Here is an 18,510-nt window from a genome sequence, read left to right as displayed (position 1 = left end):
ATCAAGGTTGAAATACTGAGGATATTTTAATACCTCCACGAGTGGATTTGTTATTTCAAAGGACATAACGTCACATATATTTTAAAGACTAACAACATTGTACCGGAGCGCCACCTTCTTGTTACAATGTGTATGTGTATGTATTTGCAACTATAGTGTTGCAGGAATGGGCGTCCAGATGAAACCTTCTTGTTACAATGTGTAAATGTATTTGCAACTATATAGTGTTGGAGGAATGGGCGTCCAGATGAAAATATTGTACAAAATAAAACCTGTCATGAAACCTGGATGTTTTTTCCCGCACATTCCGTTCTGTCATCTTGCAGTCAAATAGTTTTTGGTCAGATGCATAAACATAAAGCGTAGTTTAAAAGATTTTCACGTTTTGACCTGTAACAAAATAGTTTACCTCAATAAATACCACATTCATGATGAAATACCCCACTCGTGAAAATTGATGATGAAGGCGCCTTAATTCTGCGTACGTATTCAGGTAAACCGCTAGTAAGGAAATACCGGTGAATCTCGGGGTTTGTTCGTAAAACAAACACGGATTTGTGCGTACGCACTGTCTGTGAATTAGGCCAATTGTATTTCACACAATATAAACTATATTAGTCCACACTTTCCAAATGTAATTAGATTAATCCAACGAATATTTTAGTTTGTATGCGAACCATGACAACAACAAAAAACATTGAGACTGCCACATTATTAATTTTCATTAATCCCAAACTTTCGTAGCGTCTACCCGGAAAGCTTACTGGCTGAGGTAACCGCGCTACCAGAGCAACTTTCTGGCGCGCTAGCAGCAATTGGTTTCGCAAGACCTGCTCTTTGAAAAGAAGCTAGACTAGCTTGGTGGATGCACCGACAGGATTTAATGGAATCGTGCTGTCTGGAGTTTCTAGTATGTGTAAGAACAACTAAGTAATTGTATATCTGGGCCCACCGTCGTTTTAGGCGTAATTTCAGACAAAACGTGGGCGATGAATACCTAGCTAGTCTAGCTATACCACTACTGTGATAGGTCTAGCTAGAGCTAGCTAGCTGACCATAAGCTAGACAACGTTTTTTTAAAGGCTTGTGCTAACTAAGTAGATACACAAGCTCCAGCGAACGAAGTAGCTCGTTAGCCCAACTTAACTAGCTAATTACTATGATAAAATGCAACTGATGAACTATCAGTTTAGTATTATTTCTGTTGTCTGAGTATTCGCCTGTATGGAGAATAGACTAGCTAGCTAGCATGAGCTAAAATGAGAAAACTGCCCTGAACTTGCTAAACTATCGAGCACTATCATGTTGGTGTTGTTGGTAGAGAGATAGATATTATTCTTATGGAGGGAATTATTAACCCATAGTTCTGGCAGCAGCTAGTTAGAGGTTTTAGCTACTTCAACCAGGGCTTAAAACTTAGCAAGTATACTCAGTGTTTACCTTTTAGTAATTTGCCATCTTGTTTATGTGCCTTGAGGGTAGGTTCTTCAAGCGAAAAGCGACTGAAACGCTGGACGTGAAAGCTGTCAGAACTGGAGAAGGCGAAGCCATGCCGCCGGTATCCGAGATGGAGGTGTCTGCTTCTCACGGAGGGTCTACCGGGAGCTTGTCCCGAGCGGACTGCCTCTGTCCCGTCTGTCTGGAGATCTTCCTCGAACCGGTCACATTACCGTGCGGCCACACGTTCTGCAAGCCCTGCTTTCTGGAAACCGTGGATAAGGCGAACATGTGCTGCCCGCTGTGCCGCAAGCGAGTGTCGACCTGGGCGCGGCACAACGGCCGCAACAAGACGCTGGTGAACAGCGAGCTGTGGCTCCGGGTGCAGGCTGCCTTCCCCGCGCAGTGCCAGCGCCGACTGCGAGGCCTGGAGGTGGACGAGGAGGAAAGTGAGTGTGACTTCTGTCACAGTTATCATCAAGGAACATCAGTGTTTAGCGCTGCTGTCGTCTGTGGGGGTTGGTGTCAGGGGCGGTTTTGGGGGAGGGGTGCAGTGCCCCTGTGACAGCAAGCTTGGACCCCCTTGTGGGCCCCCTAAATGTAGAGTCTGGATCTTTTTAAACATGCTCTTTTGCCTGTTAATCCCTTTAATGCAGTGAAGAAAATCATGACAACAATAATGTTTAATGTAACTGGCCCCTCTTAACAGTATGACTGTGCCTGTCAGCGTTCGTTGGGGCAGTGTGAAAATGACAGTTATCTTTCAAGACATTCCAAACCCAACAGCCAACAGCAGAAGGTTGATAGTGTGAACTGGCCTCAAGTCTGTGTGTGTCATTGGATGATGAACTGTGCTGACCTGTGTGTGTGTGTGTGTGCGTGTGTGTGTGCGCGTCTGCAGTATCGTTCTTCAGGCCGCAGGTGTGTCTGCCAGGAGAGGTGAGGCAGGAGTACGAGGATCAGATCAGCAAGGTGAGAGCTCTCTGCAGATACGTTTAGCTGCACCACGTGTTTAGACTATGAAACCAAATCAGTGTCAGTAAACCATGTATCTCCTCCTCTTTTCCCTCTCCTCCCCTCCACCTCTGCTCCACCTCTCCTCCACCTCTCCTCAACCTCCCCTCCACCTCCCCTCCTGCCCACCCTCCTCCCCTCCTGCCCCCCCTCCTCCAGCTGGCGGAGGAGAAGCGGGCTCTGGAGGAGGCGGAGAGGAGGGCGAGTGAGGAGTACATCCAGCGCCTCCTGGCAGAGGAGGAGGGCCGCCGGGCGGAGGAGAGCAGGAGTCAGGAGCAGAGGCAGCTGGAGGATGATGAGAGGCTGGCCTGGACGCTCAGTGAGGAGCTGGTGAGTAGGAAACACATGCTGTCCGGGGTGAGAAGAGGAACGGAGTCGATATCGAGGGATGTGGTCATCGTTTGGTACCTTCCCTTTCCCTCTCGAGGCCTTGTGGGAAGAGATACGTCTATTTGGGGAAATAGTTGTTGATTGATGCCCTCCCTCCCTCCTCCTCAGAATCAAAGCCCGATCTCAGAGTCACAGAGTAACACTCGTTTGAATAAGACCCCTGTGGCCAAGAGGAAACCACACACCAACGCTGGAGATATAGAGAAGTGAGTGTGAACGATGATGACTGTAACACATCCTCACACCAGGAACACTTAAAGTAACCACATCCCAGGCATGGAGCAGCAACAATAACATCTGTACTCCAGTACAGGTGGTTACATTTACATTTATTCATTTAGCAGACGCTTTTATCCAAAGCGACTTCCAAGAGAGAGCTTTACAAAGTGCATAGGTCACTGATCATAACAACAAGATAGCCACAAAAACATTGCGAGTAGACAAAACATGAAGCATACATTGTGAACAACCAAAGTAAGTGCCAAAGGGAAGAACCATAAGAGCATGTAGTTAAACAAGTTACAATTAAACAACATGAACCGCTATAAGTGCAAGTGTACCTGTGGGAAAAACAAGCAACAATAATAAAAACAATATATCACAGCGAGTACAAACATTTTAAATCAGTTACCACTAACCACAAGAGCAACAAGTCTCTAAGCAAGAGTCATTGTGATCCTTGAGGAAACTAACATCGGGTCAAGCGAACCATTCCTAAGTACCGTTGTACTCCCGGAACGGTTACTGTCTCTGTTTTGCTCCTAGGTTCTTAAGCCCGCTCCCAAGGCCCCTCAGCGACCCAGAGAGCAGCTCCAGCCTCACGGCCAACAAGGTAGGGCTCTGTCTCTTCCATGTTAACATGAGCAAAACATGTTTCTAACCCTAACCAATGTTTCCAACCCTAACTCTTAAAAGACGTATTATAGTTGGATAAACATGAACAACATTGCTGTGTTTCAGGAGAACGTTTCCTGCCCAGACAGGAAGTCCTCCACGCCCAGAACAGACCTCTGTCAGGAGCATCCCAGCATGCAGTGCGTCGCCACTACGTCAGCAGAAGGCTCCACCCACCCCTCAACTGGCCACACCCCACACACAAACTCCTCCCACATCCACCCCTCCACAGGCCCCTCCCACACCAGCTCCGAGCCAGTGTCTGTATCCAAGAGGAAGAGCTCAGAGCTGGGTCCCGGGGAGGAGGAGGTGGTGGAAGCTTTCAGCAAACGTCCGTGCCCAGCGGGGTCTCCCCCCGGGGGCGGAGAGCCCCCCTGGGCCCCGGAGGAGGCCACGCTGCTGCAGGAGCTGGCCCAGAGGGAGGAGGTGCTGTTCAGGCAGCATGAGGAGGACCGCAGGCTGGCCCAGGCCCTGCAGAAGGAGCTGGACCGGGAGACGGCCCTCCAGGCTGTCGACCGCAGGAAGGGCTCCAGCGACCAGTACCTGCTCCGACAGAAGCCCAGCCGCGCTCAGTCCAGCTCAGGGGCGGTGCCCGCCACTCCCCCCTGCACCAACAGGGGGCGCTCTCGCTCGGCCAGCGCCACCAAACGGGGCGCGTCGGAGAGGAGACTGTCCAGCCCCAGGGTGAGAGGAGGAGGAGGAGGAGGAGGAAGAGGAGGAGGGCAAGGCGGCCCCTCCAGCTCTGCTGCACCCTTGATCTCCCTGGGTAGAGCCAGCAGGCAGGCCTCCCTCACAGACATGTTCCCCCCAGGACACTGAGTCCTCCTCAGCCTGACACCGTCACTAACCCTCCCTCTCCACCTCCAGTCCTCCTCAGCTCCCCTGGACTGGGGGGAGAGCGGGGGGGAGAGCAGGGGAGGGGGGTGAAGGTTGGCCTTCTTAGTATCGTTTGTGCCTTTTGAAACTCTGGCCTTGTGCTGGGTAGAGAGGACTTCCATGAGGCCTTCACCTCATAGGACGCGCTGAGGAACGACCTCTGCTCAGGGGAGGAGCAACACCCATGGTTATCAAATCTGGTTCATATTAAACTTTTAATTTTTTTTTTCTCCATTCTTTAGACCCATATACTGTATTAACTATGGAATAAAATGAGACGCAAATGAAACTCTTGTTGGTGTTGCATGATGGTTGTTTAGGGGAAGTAGGGGGGGGGGAGTTTTCACATCCGTTATAGAATCAGAATTCGGTTTATTCGCCATGTATGTTATACAAACACAGAATTTACTGTGGCAGGGAGGTGCAAACACTAAACATATATGAATCTTAAATTAAGTAAAGGTACAGAAGTTTAACTATTCCTAAGAACTAAACAATCTAAGAATAAAACAATTTAAATATAAAATAAAATATATATATAAGAATGAGCAGCATGAGTGGTCAACATAGTGCAATCAGATACTGGGTTCAATAATGAATAAATGTCAATGGGAGTCCTTGGCCTTGTTGAAGAGGCCAGTAGCAGATGGAAAGAAACTGTTCTTATGGCGTGAGGTTTTGGTCCTGATGGACCGCAGCCTTCTGCCGGAGGGGAGTAGCTGGAACAGGGAGTGGCCAGGGTGGGAGGGGTCGGCCACAATCTTCGTCGCTCGCCTCAGGGTCCTCGAGGGTAGGCAGATTGCAGCCGATCACCTTCTCAGCGGACACCGGCTTTGAGCTAGAAACTCTGATACCGTCCTGCCCGTTATATTGGAATTCTTGGGCTTTCTAATGATGTCAGATATTAACAACCGCAATAGCTCTAGTCAGTCAGTTCTAGCTAGCTAGCTAATTTAGTAGCCTGAAGTTATACAGTTGATGGAATATAACTAGGACCTATAGCCAATTAATAAATAAAACTATGTTATGTTTATTTTCATTGAAATGTTTGTTTATTAGTGTTTATTAGCCTAGCTTACTCACAAAAAACATGCCAAATGCCAGAGGTGAGGCTCCCCTGCTGTTTTCAGGAGGGTAAGCTGAGACAAGGGCAGTTCAAACTTGACTGTGGTACAGTTCGGATTTTCCATCCTTTTCCACTCTAACCGTGATTCACTGCTCCCACATTATCTGATTTGAGGAACAGCACTTCTCCAAACGGACCCAAAATAGCAATAAAAATGCCCCGGGAATAGCAGGCCACTACAGTCCCTAAACAAATATTACCCAACTGCCCTTTTTGGCATCGTGGTGTTGTGTGACGTTGAAAATAATCAGTGTGTGTGTGTACGTGCGTGTGCGCGCGATGCTTAAGGGGGCGGGAATGTGTCACTTCATTTACCATATTTGGTGTCTGCGAATGTCAAGTTCCTCATCGAATTGTGTTGAAATATTGGATGCTCCTTCTGCTTCTTCTCCTTCTAGTAACTACCGTTACTCAGTTGGCACAATAAGAACTAGGCTTCTCCATCATCTCTCCAACGGCAGGTAAGATACTCTAGTTTGATGTGGTTTTGTTGCTGTTCCACTTTTATATATATAATTAATTGACGGCTTTAAACAAGGACTTTAAGTCTACTATTTGATGGAGCAAGAAACAGATAGTGTAGCCACGTCCTATTTAAATTAAATATAAAAAATTGTATGTTGATGTGCTGTATTTAGAGTAAGGGTTCGATTTGGTCCAGTCAATTTATCTGGTTGAAACAAGAGCTATTAAATGACATTGGGGTTTATTCAAATTAATTTCTGAGATTCTGAATTGATTTTTTTTTCTTTCATGGTTTTAATTACAAATGTGTTGTTTTTTTTAATTCTCCTCTAAATGTGAAATGTAAAAAAAAACACACAAACATCCCGGATGTTTCAATCTGATTTTTTTCCGCTCAAGTTTTTTGGATCTGAATTTCACCATTCGAATTTCAGCAGCCTGAATTTCCGAACCTAGAATTTTTGGATGAGAATTTTTTTACATTTAAATGAATTCATATTAATTAAAAACCACCAAATTCGGTGGTGTTTACATTTCAATATTAAGTATCCAATGCCCTTTAAAATTCAAAACATATCACTGATTTGCTTCCATATAAAAGTATTTTACTCACTATTTAAGTAATAGTGCTGTGGTCCTCTCCAGAGTCATGTGTGTGGCGAGCTGCTCCAGGTGTGTGGGTGTGTCCCTGGTTCCCCTGGCCCTGCTGTGCATCCTGGCCAACAGCCTGCTGTTCTTCCCCTGGCTGGAGGGACGCTACCTGCTGGAGGGTCATGTGACCAGAGAGGCCACGTATGGAACCGGCTTGTGGGCGTCAGGATTCCTGGTGAGATATTTTGCGAGGGGGTGGGTGTGTGTGGGGTTGAGTTTTAGTGTTTGTATGTGTGGGTGTGTGCATGTGTGTGTGTACCTACTTGCTTGAGTGTGCATGTGTGTGTGCGTACGTGTGTGTGTGTGTATGTACATGTGTGTGTGTGCATGCTTGCTTGTGTGTGCATGTGTGTGCGTACACCCATCTGTGTGGTTCTGTGTAACAGTGTGGGGTTCTGTGTAACAGTTTTGGGTTCTGTGTAACAGTGTGGGGTTCTGTGTAACAGTTTTGGGTTCTGTGTAACAGTGTGGGGTTTTGACTGCAGAATCAGTGCCTTCACAGGTTTCTGATTACTTTCCTCTTCTTGTTCTGTGTTCCTGATGCCGATCACACACCCGCATCTGTGAAGGGACCTTACAGAGCGTTCAAACTGTTGTAGATAAATGTATTATAATACAAAATAACAGTGGGAGGAATTATGTGTGAATTATCAAGCTTTTCACATGTATCTGGATTGTTTTTCTATCATGATGTTTTCTGCTTCGCAGGTTCTGGTCGGAGCGAGAAGATTTATAATTGGCAGCTCAAAGACGGGCTGCTGTGGATTCAGAACTGAGGTGAGGATGGAGATTAGGATCAGGGTGAGGATGGAGATTAGGATCAGGGTGAATATTAGGATCAGGGTGAGGATGGAGATTAGGATCAGGGTGAGGATGGAGATTAGGGTGAATATTAGGATCAGGGTGAATATTAGGATCAGGGTGAGGGTGAATATTAGGATCAGGGTGAGGGTGAATATTAGGATCAGGGTGAATATTAGGATCAGGGTGAAGGTGAATATTAGGATTAGGGTGAAGGTACTGGTTGGATTAGGGTTAGGGGCTTTGATCTTGAGTGCAACGGAAATAACTTCCGAATATCTGGTTCCGTATCTGTGCTGAGGTAAAGTGTTCTAACTCTATGGTTTTGGCCGTGTCTGTGCTGAGGTAAAGTGTTCTAACTCTATGGTTTTGGCCGTATCTGTGCTAAGGTAAAGTGTTCTAACTCTATGGTTTTGGCTGTATCTGTGCTGAGGTAAAGTGTTCTAACTCTATGGTTTTGGCTGTATCTGTGCTGAGGTAAAGTGTTCTAAGGCCGTGTCTGTGCTGCCAGATGCTGTTCCAGGTGGGCTCCTCCTGCGTGGCCCTGACGGCTGCTGCCCTCTGCTGTCTGGTGAGCGCCAGCGCGCTGGTTAACGGCCCGTTGTGCCTCCACAACTCCACGCAGGGCCAGGCCTGGGTGGCCCCGTTCAGACGCACGTCCAGCCAGTGAGTACAGGTCTCCTGGGAGAGCACAACACAATGTGGTCCTTACACATACATGGAGACACACAGGCTTTTGTGCAGTACTGTACACAGTACAGTCTACCTGTATGACTTAGACTGTGTTCCTAGAGACAATATCTACCTGTATGACACAGTCTACCTGTATGACCCAGTCTACCTGTATGACCCAGTCTACCTGTATGACCCTGCTCTGTGTTCCCAGGGACCCGGTCTAACTGTATGACCCTGCTCTGTGTTCCTAGAGACAATATCTACCTGTATGCCCCTGCTCTGTGTTCCTAGAGACCCAGTCTACCTGTATGACCCTGCTCTGTGTTCCCAGGGACCCGGTCTACCTGTATGACCCTGCTCTGTGTTCCTAGAGACAATATCTACCTGTATGCCCCTGCTCTGTGTTCCTAGAGACCCAGTCTACCTGTATGCCCCTGCTCTGTGTTCCTAGAGATCCAGTCTACCTGTATGCCCCTGCTCTGTGTTCCTAGAGACCCAGTCTATCTGTATGCCCCTGCTCTGTGTTCCCAGGGACCCGGTCTACCTGTATGACCCTGCTCTGTGTTCCTAGAGACAATATCTACCTGTATGCCCCTGCTCTGTGTTCCTAGAGACCCAGTCTACCTGTATGCCCCTGCTCTGTGTTCCTAGAGACCCAGTCTACCTGTATGCCCCTGCTCTGTGTTCCTAGAGACCCAGTCTATCTGTATGCCCCTGCTCTGTGTTCCTAGAGACCCAGTCTACCTGTATGACCCTGCTCTGTGTTCCTAGAGACCCAGTCTACCTGTATGACCCTGCTCTGTGTTCCTAGAGACCCAGTCTACCTGTATGCCCCTGCTCTGTGTTCCTAGAGACCCAGTCTACCTGTATGACCCTGCTCTGTGGGCCTCCGCCTGTGAGGAGCCAAGGAGTGCTGTGTTGTGGCATGTGGTGCTGTTCACCGTCCTGGCGGCCAGCAGCGGCCTGCAGGCTCTCCTCTGTGCTGCCCACACACTCAACTCCATGTGTGGCATCGTCTTCGGTCGAGGCTTCCGCAGAAACAAGGTGCGCTTGTTTACATCCCTCAGAACGTGGTGCAAGTGTGTGTGTGTTTGTTATGTGATGTCAAGGTTAACCAGGTGCAGCTGGAAAAGGGGGGGGGGGGGGGGTTGTCTGCGTGTGTCTTCCCCAGCTGCATGTCGTCGTGTCAGAAGTCTCACTGTGTGTGTGTGTTCCAGGTCAGTCCAGTCTCAGTTTAAGCTCCAGGACTGTGAGAAGAGAGGAAGGGATGATGGTGATGATGATGATGATGAAGAGGATAGTGATGATGATGGTGATGATGCAGGAGTACTTTTCCCTGTGATGATCCCATGATGATTGTGATGATCCCATGATGATTGTGATGATCCCATGATGATTGTGATGATCCCATGATGATTGTCAACCTTGAAGCAGAAACATACCTGCGGTTAGTATACTTCAGACCATGAGAAGTCCACAGTAGCAGGAAAGCACACTAGCACTTTAAATAGAACTGTAGGTAAATGACCTTCACTGTACACATTTACATCTCAACTTGTACATTCACCTATTTATTTTAATAGGATAACTCAGGTTTAACATGTTAATGTAATTTGCCCATACTGTGAATCAAGAACTAATTTATTTCTGTAGTTATTTGCAAAAATAAAAATAGCATTTTATTTTGTCTAAACGGGCTTGTGTCCTCGTGGTGTTCTCCCGTGGTACTGCAGCTAACAGCAGTGATGGTCAGAAAGCTGCTGTTTGTTTAGTCTAACTGTCTGCCCTGTGTCCTCTTACAGCACCTCACCCACCTCTCCTCAGCTATCCTCCTCTCTTTCTCTTCTCCTTCCTGTTGCTGTTCTTCCCCTTTCTCTCTCTTTCTGTCTCTCTCTCTTCCTCTGTCTCTGTGATCTTTCTATAAGTCTCGTCTGCTTTCCACAGCGTTTGGAGATGAACAAGACCAGAATAGTCTTTGGTGTTTTTTTTGTGGGGGTGGTGGTGGGGGAGGGGGGTCTGTTTGATATGAAATCCTTTTGGGAGGAATAGGAGGTTTTTATAAACATGACTTTTGGCATGTGCATTCTGAAACCATTGGTTGATCCTGTTATTTACATTGTACTTTGATATTTGGCCTGTTTCCTTACAGCTGAAAGCCAAACCAGATCAAGGAATCACGCATTAAAACTGCCAAATAAGGGTATTTATCTCAAGTTGAATACATAAACCTCACGATGTTGTGCTTACACAGTAACCTGAGACGTTATATGTTTTCTTCATAGAGAAAGTTTGTTTAGCTCCAGATTTATATCCCAAGTAGCAGAAGGAGACCGCCAGGTCCTCGAGGCTGCTCATGGGCTAACTGGACCTGGATCGCTAAAACAATAAAACATCATATTTGAATACATGCAGTACTTACACATATTAAAAGTTGTCAATAAGTATGTGAATACACAATCAATACATTCTAAGTCCACTTCCGAATTCCGTCTAAAAATAAGAATATAACCCAAATGTATTAAGCTCTCATTTAAACATTCAAATAAGATGTTTAAATACACTTTTTGATAAGCTGGGGTCTGTATTTGTTGCTCACAACACAAATCAATCTTGCACTTCCCCCCCCCCCCCCCCCCCCCCCGACTTTTCTGCTGAGTCTGTCTTTATGCCAGTCTTGTGTTTCTCAAACTCAGCGCTCCTCGTCTTTGATGAGGTATAAGGGCAGAGGTGCCATCATCATACTGAATCTACAGCTTCCTCATTCTAACTAGACACGAGCAGAAAGATGAACAGGTTTTGAACACTTCCTATTTCATGTACCAGCCCCCCCATGGACTTCCTGGCATTCTCTAGCCTTGATGGGGGGTGGACTGAGAGAGAAGAGAGGAGTTTGGTCAGAATACTGTCAGGCTGCTGTGGGTGTGGGTGTGAGACTCACAGATGCTGCCTCACACACGAGTCATGGTGTGAGACTTTGGAGGAAGGTCTGAAGGGTTTCCTGCCTTCAGGCGAAAGATAGACGCCCTCTCTCCCGCCCACCCTCCCGCCCTCTCTCTCTCTCCCATCTCTCTCTCCCATCTCTCTCTCCCCTTCCTCCCTCATCAGACCGCCAGACGAGAGATGAAGATCAGACGACCCCCAGCCCTCTCACGTCTGCTCCAGGTCCAGATCCAGCTCCTGTTCCAGGTCAGACTGCATCGGCTCCAGACTTCTCCTCCTCCGCTCAGATCTCACAGTCACGCGTGATCGCACATCTGTACGTGTGTCTGGATCTTGTTTAGCGGTCCAGTTTGTCCGTCTGTCTGGTTCTTCAGAAAGCATAGAGAACCACCAGAGAACCACCAGCTTCTCTGGCATCCAACCTCCTGGTGTGTTTGGATTTCGGTGTTGTCGTTTGGTGAGTGTGTCAGTTTATGTGTTACTCTGTTTGTGTTTGTGCATGAGAGACACAACTTTAAGTAACATATCAGGGTAACTTGTGCGGTTTTCTTACCATGCTAGAGGGTAAACAGTGTTGTGTGAATCATACGCATGCTGTAGAAGCGTTGTGTTCATTCCAATGGAAAACGATTTAGTCCAACTTTCTAACAATATATTTTTTCTGTTGCTCGATTTTGAAGTAGTATTTGTTCTGGTAATATCCCAAGGGTATTCTGAGGTCAAGATACAGTATGATTTATGTAACACAGCGTCTGAATGTGCCAGTGTGCTGTTCAAGATTGATTAGACTGTGAGTTCACCAGATTTAAGATAACTGTCTGCTTTTGCAGTTTTAGAAGCAACACAACTTGACGGTATTTAAGATGTCCAGCAGTACAGATGTTCTCCATCAGTTTAAGGGAAAGAAAAGGAGAAAGTTGCTTACTGTTATTCCCAACAGTGTAGAAAAGGAGGGCTTAGGTCTCCATGATAATGATAACAATGATGATAGAAATACATTACTATGCTAAACAATAACTTCTGCTGATTATATACAGAGCAATTGAAAAGAAAAAATTATAATATTTTAAAGTGCTTTTCAGCTTCTGAATAGCGTTTTCAATGCATTTGCAATGTTTTGTATGAAACTTCTGGATGAATGGTTTCCCATCACTATGACCATGTTAATCTTGGTGGTTTATAGATGAGAAAAGGGTTTTGGCATTGAAATTGAATGTTACTAGTCAGTCATATCATGTTTACAGTTAAAAGAATATTCAAAAACATAAAACATTTTTTTTACACACGGTTCCTCCCTCAGCCATGGACCTGAACTTCACCCAGCTCCCTCCCCCCTGGTATCCGGCTGCATCCAACCAGACCAGCAACTTCAGCAGCCTGTTCACCCAGCAGGTCCTCCCTGCCCTCTACATGCTGATCTGCGGCGTGGGCCTGGTCCTCAACGTCCTGGCCGCCTGGATCTTCTTCCGGGTCCCCAGCGACTCTGGCCTGGTGGTGTATCTGAAGAACATGGTGCTGGCCGACCTCCTCATGCTGTCCACCTACCCGTGGCGTGTGGCCAGCGAGATGGACCTTGGCGGCTGGCGCCTGAGGGTGGTGGTGTGTCGCTACACGGCCGTGCTCTTCTACTCCAGCATGTACGTGGGCATCGTGTTCATGGGCCTCATCAGCCTGGAGCGCTACGTGAGGATCGTCCGGTCCTCCTCCTCGTTCTCCTGCCGTTCCCCGCTCCTCCAGAGCGTGGGCTTCGCCCGCGTGCTGGCTCTGCTCACCTGGAGCCTGCTGGTTCTGTCCGTGCTGCCCAACGTGGTGCTCACCAGCCGGCCCGGGGACGAGGGGGGGGCCAGGGACTGCATGAAGCTGAAGAGCCCGCTGGGGATGCAGTGGCACCAGGCGTCGAACATGTTCAGTGTGGGGCTGTTCTGGGTGACCCTCCTGGTGCTGGGGTTCTGCTACTCCTCCATCGCCTGCCAGATCTACCTCTCCTACCGTCGCGTGCGGCAGGACGCCGGCGAGGTGTGCCGGAAATCGAACCGTAGCATCTTGAGCCTCCTGGCGGTGTTCTTTGTGTGTTTCGTGCCGTACCACGCCTGCCGCGTGCCGTACACCCTCAGCCAGATGCCCGGGGCCGGGTTCAGCTGGCACAGCCGCTTCCTGCTGTTCCAGATCAAGGAGGGAACGCTGTTCCTGTCTGCGCTCAACGTGTGCCTGGACCCCGTCATCTACTTCCTGATGTGTCGGACGTTCAGGGAGTCGCTGCTCAGGAAGCTGTCGGGGGGAGGAGACAGGAGGCAGTCTCTGACCACGGGACAGAGCCTCAGCAACATCTGACCCTGACTGGGGAGGGAGGGAGGGAGGGAGGGGGGGATGGAGAGGAGAGGAGGGGAGGGGAGGGGAGGGGAGGGGAGGGGAGGGGAGGGGAGGGGGGATATATGGTGGGAAGGAAAGGGGGAGATGGAGGGAGAGAGACTTGGAGGGAGAATCTGCATTTAAAAGTTGATTTCAATTGCAGACTTCATATGAATGTATACAGTATATTGGCTCTCTGTTTAGATGGGTATAATGTGTAGGAGATGAAATGTGACGTGTTGTGCTTATGCTTAATTAGAGACTTTTTTACACAGAAGCCTACTCCTATCAGTATTCATCTGGCATCAGTTGTCTAACACTGGGAGTGTGGCATGTGACCCATGTGTCTTCTTCTGTGGTCATGTCAGCCTGTAGCTGCAGTCAAAGGGGCCCACACTGCAGTGATGACGAAGCACATTACTTGCTTCATGTGCAGAACAGGATCCTCAAAGAGAAACCCACAACCACAGAATCACAAGAGCAAACTGACGGCACGTCTGTTCCTACATTTGAGATGTTTTAGCAATGTTTAATAATTTTAAACATTGCTAATTTAATTAATTTAATTAATGTTTTGTATAATGTTTTGGCTGTATGTCAACATGGACATATTTTCACAGCAGAAGCAAAAAAAGCAAATTACAATGTTCGTACCACATGGGGGCAGTAGTAACATCTACTGGTGGCACCACTCCAGACCCTCGGCGTGAGGCAACGTCCCGGTGGATGCTGGTGGTACTTTGGTCATTTCCGATTAGGTATCCGGCTCGTCCGGTCGTTTTTATTCTATTAACTCCAGTCAACATTTTCAAAACTATCTCCCCCAATAATTTGACTTTGATTACTTTCAGTTTTCAGTTTTTCAATAATCAGTTTAGGAATTGTTTAGGAATCGGAATCGTTTTAAAAGTACCGGTTTGGCATCGGAAAGTCCAAACGATACCCAACCCTAGTACCGACAGAGACACACTTTATGTACGTTATGGAAATGAAGGATCAATATGATGCATGTAAATAACATTTGAAAACAACCTATTCCTGATTTGACTCTCAAATAACAGGAGCAGCACCTGTCGTTATAAAAGGACCTTTTCATCCTCATATGAGTCTTCAACACGTTTTCTCTCATGGACAATCTCACATTCACACACACGTGCACACACGTGCACCCACATACACACACAGACGTGCACATACACACAAAACACACACAAAAACACACACACACACACACATCGTACACACACACGTAGACCCACACACACCCACACACACACAACCTAGCCTCTGTGGTGAGTCTCAGTATGATACAAAGCTGAACAGGAGGAAGTGACAGACCCAGACCAGACAATGACAGCTCCGATAAGACCATCCTCATCACTCAGCACAGCAGGTAAGAGGAACACACGCACAAACATCTTTGATATTTACATTCCATGTTATGTAAAATGATCAAAGTATCTAACATGCAATAGATAAAAAGTTTGTATGTTTTCACTCAAGTGATTGGCTGGAGTTGTTACACGTTAATGTGATGACTTGAATGTAGGTGAGGTGATCAACAATTTCAACCAAAATGAACTAGTGTCATACATAGATGGATGTAGCTCAGTGTATGAATGTTTGAATGTAGATCAAGAGGTCATAAAGTTCAAGTTCTTTTTCTGTAGAAAGTCACAGGTTCATAGCCCTGGCTCTATATGTATGATTGTTTTTTAGGCGGGTTAATAAACATTCTTATAGCCTACTAGTTATTAGTTAATAAATAGCTATGATTACTTGGTGGTGATCTCTGTGGGCATCTATGAATCTGTGACACTGCTAGTAAAAATGCTATGCAAATAAAATGCATTCCGATTTGATTGGTCAATAAGCGATTACAATGCAGAAGACAACTGAATAAATGTCATATTCTGTGTTTTATTAGACACACGCACCAAGGTGATCCGGGGGGTGGGAGAAGTTGAACTCCACAAATGGAGCACGTGAACTCATCATCTCCGGTAAACAGAACCCTGGGGAACGACTCCTGTTGCGACATCCAGGACGTACCGCAAACCTTCTTCATAACCACCTACGGACTGGTGTTCCTCCTGGGTCTGGTTTTGAACGGCATCACGTTTCGCGTCTACTTCTGCCAAGCCCAGCGGCACCCCTCCAGTGTGACAGTCTACCTGAAGAACCTGGTCGCTGCCGACTTCCTTCTGAGCCTTTGTCTCCCGCTGAGGATAGCGAACTACGCTAGCGGCTCCGTCATGCGAAGAGTATACTGCTCTTTCGGGGCGTCCGCTTTCTACCTGAACATGTACGCCAGCATCCTCTTCATGGAGTACATCGCCGCGAACAGGTACGCGAGCAGGAACTCATTCAGGCAAATTATCTTTTCAATGCATGCTCATTGGTACTGTTCCTCATGTCTAAGCAACAGTTCCGCATTTTTAAGCTTGAAATGTTTGGTTCAGGTGTGTTGTTAGACCTAAAACTCTACTGGGGCACAATCCCCTATTCATATCCATTTTTTTCTTTCAAGCTTACTTGCTGCGCTCAATGCACTTCTAGGCTATAGAAACTCCCCTTGCTTAACCCACTATACAACAGTTCAGGGACGCAAGTTTGCTATCAGCTTTGGCAGGGACATATAATTTACATTAGTTAATGCGAGCGCACACCTCGCGTTTGTGTTGATACCTCTCGCCGAATGTGCTAGGACCGGCACTGGCTTCATGTTATATTGTTTGTATGTTTTAGTCAAAATAAGATGACCGGTAGGCCTATCATTTACAAACTTTCTTTAGTTTTGTAATGTTTTTTTAATTTCATTACCTACAACCTATCTCAAGTCTGACTTGAGGTAGGTTGAAATGTGAGAATGTGCGGACCGTCCGCAAAGTCTTGTCTGGCTCTGTAACGTGGTGAATTCTAACTGAAAAGTGCAGAAACTCACCAAACATTAGAAAATAAAGCTTCCACTACAGTTACTGTCATTAGTCTATGACGTTGACTATTCAAAAAACATACAAATAAAAGTTTTATCATTCATGTGGATGCTAACATCAAAAAGCCAAAACCCAAACGGCAAATGCTATATAGGCTAGCCTACTGTTTAATCCGCCACAACAACTTCTGTTAAACTTGAGGGGGTCAAACGAACGGTTTCTTACAGTTTTTTTCAAATGCTTACACACATTATTTTTTACTTGTCCTCTTTTCTTCCAAACCTTAACACACAAATCCAAGAATTGCACACACAAAATGCAAAATGCCTCACTTCTCTTGCAAAATGAAGCACTGCATTCAAAATATCACAAACACGTCTCAAAAGCAAACATTTGTCTCATGTTGCAAACACTTTTACCATTATATTACATTTTTGTAACTGTGTTATTCAAAACCTAAAGCTCTTCTTTCATGAGCTCCTATGTACATTTCTGTACAAGATTGAAAGTAAATGGCAGAGATGATGAAAAAGGCCTGTACACACAGGTATGAGTTTGAAAGGGCAGACAAATTGGGGAGGCTGTCCCAGGACTGATGTCCGCAAGCTCTCGAACACGGTGCATCCCTCTGCTTTAAGAAGTATTCTGTGTGTCGCCGCATATTTCAATAAATTTGATGTGCTTCCCCCTTTGTCCATAATCTTTTTGAAACATTTGTTGTATGTATGGAATCCTTGGCTGTAAAATATAGCCACAGCTGTTCGTTTTGGAGCGACAGAGGGAAAATATTTCAGTCAACACATTAAGTGGAACCGAAATGTGCATTCTAATCCGGTCCGATTCTTACCGGTTGCGTCGTAACCGGTTCCATAGTGGAACCGGGTTTTGGTACCCAACCCTAATCACACCTCCTGCCCCAATTCTTGTCTACATCCTGTCCCCCTACCTGTCCCTTCCCTGTCCACTTCCTGTCCACTTCCTGTCTTCCCAGGTACCTAAAGATCGTCCGCCCGCTGGAGAACCACGCCCTTCAGACGGTCCGCTCGGCCCACCTCGTCTCCATAGCGACCTGGTCCGTCCTGGTGACCACCATGTGCGTCTACGTGATTCTGCATCTCACCACCAGTCAGGACGAGACGCAGCCCTGCGTGTCCCTGGGCTGCGACGCCGCGCACAGCCCTGAGGTGCACCTCTTCTACAAGATCATCCACTCCTTCCTGGCAGCCATCTTCCTGTTTGTCCTGGTCTCCCTGGTACTGTTGTACCGTGGGACCTGCTGGAGGGTGGAGCAGGCGCAGCGGGCCCGAAGGACCGCCTGCCGCAAGCTGAGCAGGTCCAGGAGCAACATGCGTGTTCTGGTGGGCGTGTTCTGCGTGTGTTTCGTTCCCTACCACCTGGTGCGTCTGCCCTACGCCTTGCTCAGGCTCAGGCGCAGGTGCGAGTGGGCGAGGCTTTTCTACTTCCTGAAGGAGGGGACGGTGCTGCTGTCGGTTCTCAACGCTTGCCTGGACCCGTTTATTTACTTCATCTTCAGCAAGGCCTTCAGAGAGCAGCTGGGATTCGGGAGAGCCTCGAACGTCACCCAGACACAGCTGGAGATGAGGGGAGCCTCGAACGTCACCCAGACACAGCTGGAGATGAGGGGAGACTCGAACGTCACCCAGACACAGCTGGAGATGAGGGGAGACTCGAACGTCACCCAGACACAGCTGGAGATGAGGGGAGCCTCGAACGTCACCCTGACCCAACTGGAGATGAGGATAGCCTCGAACGTCACCCAGACCCAGCTGGAGATGAGGAGGAACAGCGAGAGTCTCCTGGAACTCCAGAAGACAGAGAAAACTATCGTCACCACGTCTAGACGGACAAGTGTGATTTAGCAAAGAGGCCCAATCTCTTCCACTATTGGTCAGTGGGACCTGTTGACTAGCTGATCTATTCCACTATTGGTCAGAA

At 47.3% G+C, this 18,510-nt stretch overlaps 4 protein-coding genes across 5 annotated transcripts; all 4 read left to right on the top strand.

Annotated features, from left to right (window-relative positions):
* The first annotated feature begins 628 nt into the window (after nucleotides 1–628).
* Nucleotides 629–4,894, top strand: rnf168 (ring finger protein 168). 2 transcript variants are annotated; one of them, XM_062472787.1, is made up of 7 exons: nucleotides 629–910; nucleotides 1,483–1,886; nucleotides 2,339–2,409; nucleotides 2,611–2,781; nucleotides 2,950–3,047; nucleotides 3,607–3,673; nucleotides 3,802–4,894. In XM_062472787.1, exons 2-7 carry the CDS (start codon nucleotides 1,550–1,552, stop codon nucleotides 4,552–4,554), a joined length of 1,497 nt encoding a protein of 498 aa, XP_062328771.1. In that variant the 5' UTR covers nucleotides 629–910; nucleotides 1,483–1,549; the 3' UTR covers nucleotides 4,555–4,894. The 2 variants fall into 2 exon arrangements, with proteins under 2 accessions (XP_062328771.1, XP_062328770.1); XM_062472786.1 differs by having other exon boundaries at nucleotides 629–916.
* A 1,075-nt stretch (nucleotides 4,895–5,969) lies between these two features.
* On the top strand, nucleotides 5,970–9,995 carry LOC134029234 (transmembrane 4 L6 family member 1). Its single transcript, XM_062473286.1, has 6 exons — nucleotides 5,970–6,198; nucleotides 6,848–7,028; nucleotides 7,562–7,630; nucleotides 8,166–8,320; nucleotides 9,181–9,373; nucleotides 9,547–9,995. Exons 1-6 carry the CDS (start codon nucleotides 6,017–6,019, stop codon nucleotides 9,565–9,567), a joined length of 801 nt encoding a protein of 266 aa, XP_062329270.1. The 5' UTR covers nucleotides 5,970–6,016; the 3' UTR covers nucleotides 9,568–9,995.
* A 1,505-nt stretch (nucleotides 9,996–11,500) lies between these two features.
* On the top strand, nucleotides 11,501–13,601 carry LOC134029136 (P2Y purinoceptor 14). The gene is made up of 2 exons (XM_062473137.1): nucleotides 11,501–11,726; nucleotides 12,570–13,601. Exon 2 carries the CDS (start codon nucleotides 12,572–12,574, stop codon nucleotides 13,598–13,600), a length of 1,029 nt encoding a protein of 342 aa, XP_062329121.1. The 5' UTR covers nucleotides 11,501–11,726; nucleotides 12,570–12,571; the 3' UTR covers nucleotide 13,601.
* A 133-nt stretch (nucleotides 13,602–13,734) lies between these two features.
* LOC134029483 (P2Y purinoceptor 14-like) lies at nucleotides 13,735–18,488 on the top strand. Its single transcript, XM_062473588.1, has 3 exons — nucleotides 13,735–15,011; nucleotides 15,546–15,965; nucleotides 17,546–18,488. The coding sequence occupies exons 2-3, from the start codon at nucleotides 15,595–15,597 to the stop codon at nucleotides 18,432–18,434; spliced, it is 1,260 nt and encodes a 419-aa protein (XP_062329572.1). The 5' UTR covers nucleotides 13,735–15,011; nucleotides 15,546–15,594; the 3' UTR covers nucleotides 18,435–18,488.
* The last annotated feature ends 22 nt before the right edge of the window (nucleotides 18,489–18,510 follow it).

The sequence above is a fragment of the Osmerus eperlanus genome, chromosome 11, assembly GCF_963692335.1.
Source record: "Osmerus eperlanus chromosome 11, fOsmEpe2.1, whole genome shotgun sequence".
Taxonomy (NCBI): domain Eukaryota; kingdom Metazoa; phylum Chordata; class Actinopteri; order Osmeriformes; family Osmeridae; genus Osmerus; species Osmerus eperlanus.
This window is presented reverse-complemented; position numbering and strand designations above follow the sequence as displayed.

Bases quoted from the DNA above. Each gene is read 5' to 3' on its own strand.
- rnf168 (XM_062472787.1), top strand. From the start codon at position 1,550: ATGCCGCCGGTATCCGAGATGGAGGTGTCTGCTTCTCACGGAGGGTCT. The intron at 3,048-3,606 runs GTGAGTGTGAAC...TTTTGCTCCTAG, and splicing joins AACGCTGGAGATATAGAGAA to GTTCTTAAGCCCGCTCCCAA. The intron at 3,674-3,801 runs GTAGGGCTCTGT...GCTGTGTTTCAG, and splicing joins CCAGCCTCACGGCCAACAAG to GAGAACGTTTCCTGCCCAGA.
- LOC134029234 (XM_062473286.1), top strand. From the start codon at position 6,017: ATGCTTAAGGGGGCGGGAATGTGTCACTTCATTTACCATATTTGGTGT. The intron at 6,199-6,847 runs GTAAGATACTCT...GGTCCTCTCCAG, and splicing joins CATCATCTCTCCAACGGCAG to AGTCATGTGTGTGGCGAGCT. The intron at 9,374-9,546 runs GTGCGCTTGTTT...TGTGTGTTCCAG, and splicing joins GAGGCTTCCGCAGAAACAAG to GTCAGTCCAGTCTCAGTTTA.
- LOC134029136 (XM_062473137.1), top strand. From the start codon at position 12,572: ATGGACCTGAACTTCACCCAGCTCCCTCCCCCCTGGTATCCGGCTGCA.
- LOC134029483 (XM_062473588.1), top strand. From the start codon at position 15,595: ATGGAGCACGTGAACTCATCATCTCCGGTAAACAGAACCCTGGGGAAC. The intron at 15,966-17,545 runs GTACGCGAGCAG...CTGTCTTCCCAG, and splicing joins GAGTACATCGCCGCGAACAG to GTACCTAAAGATCGTCCGCC.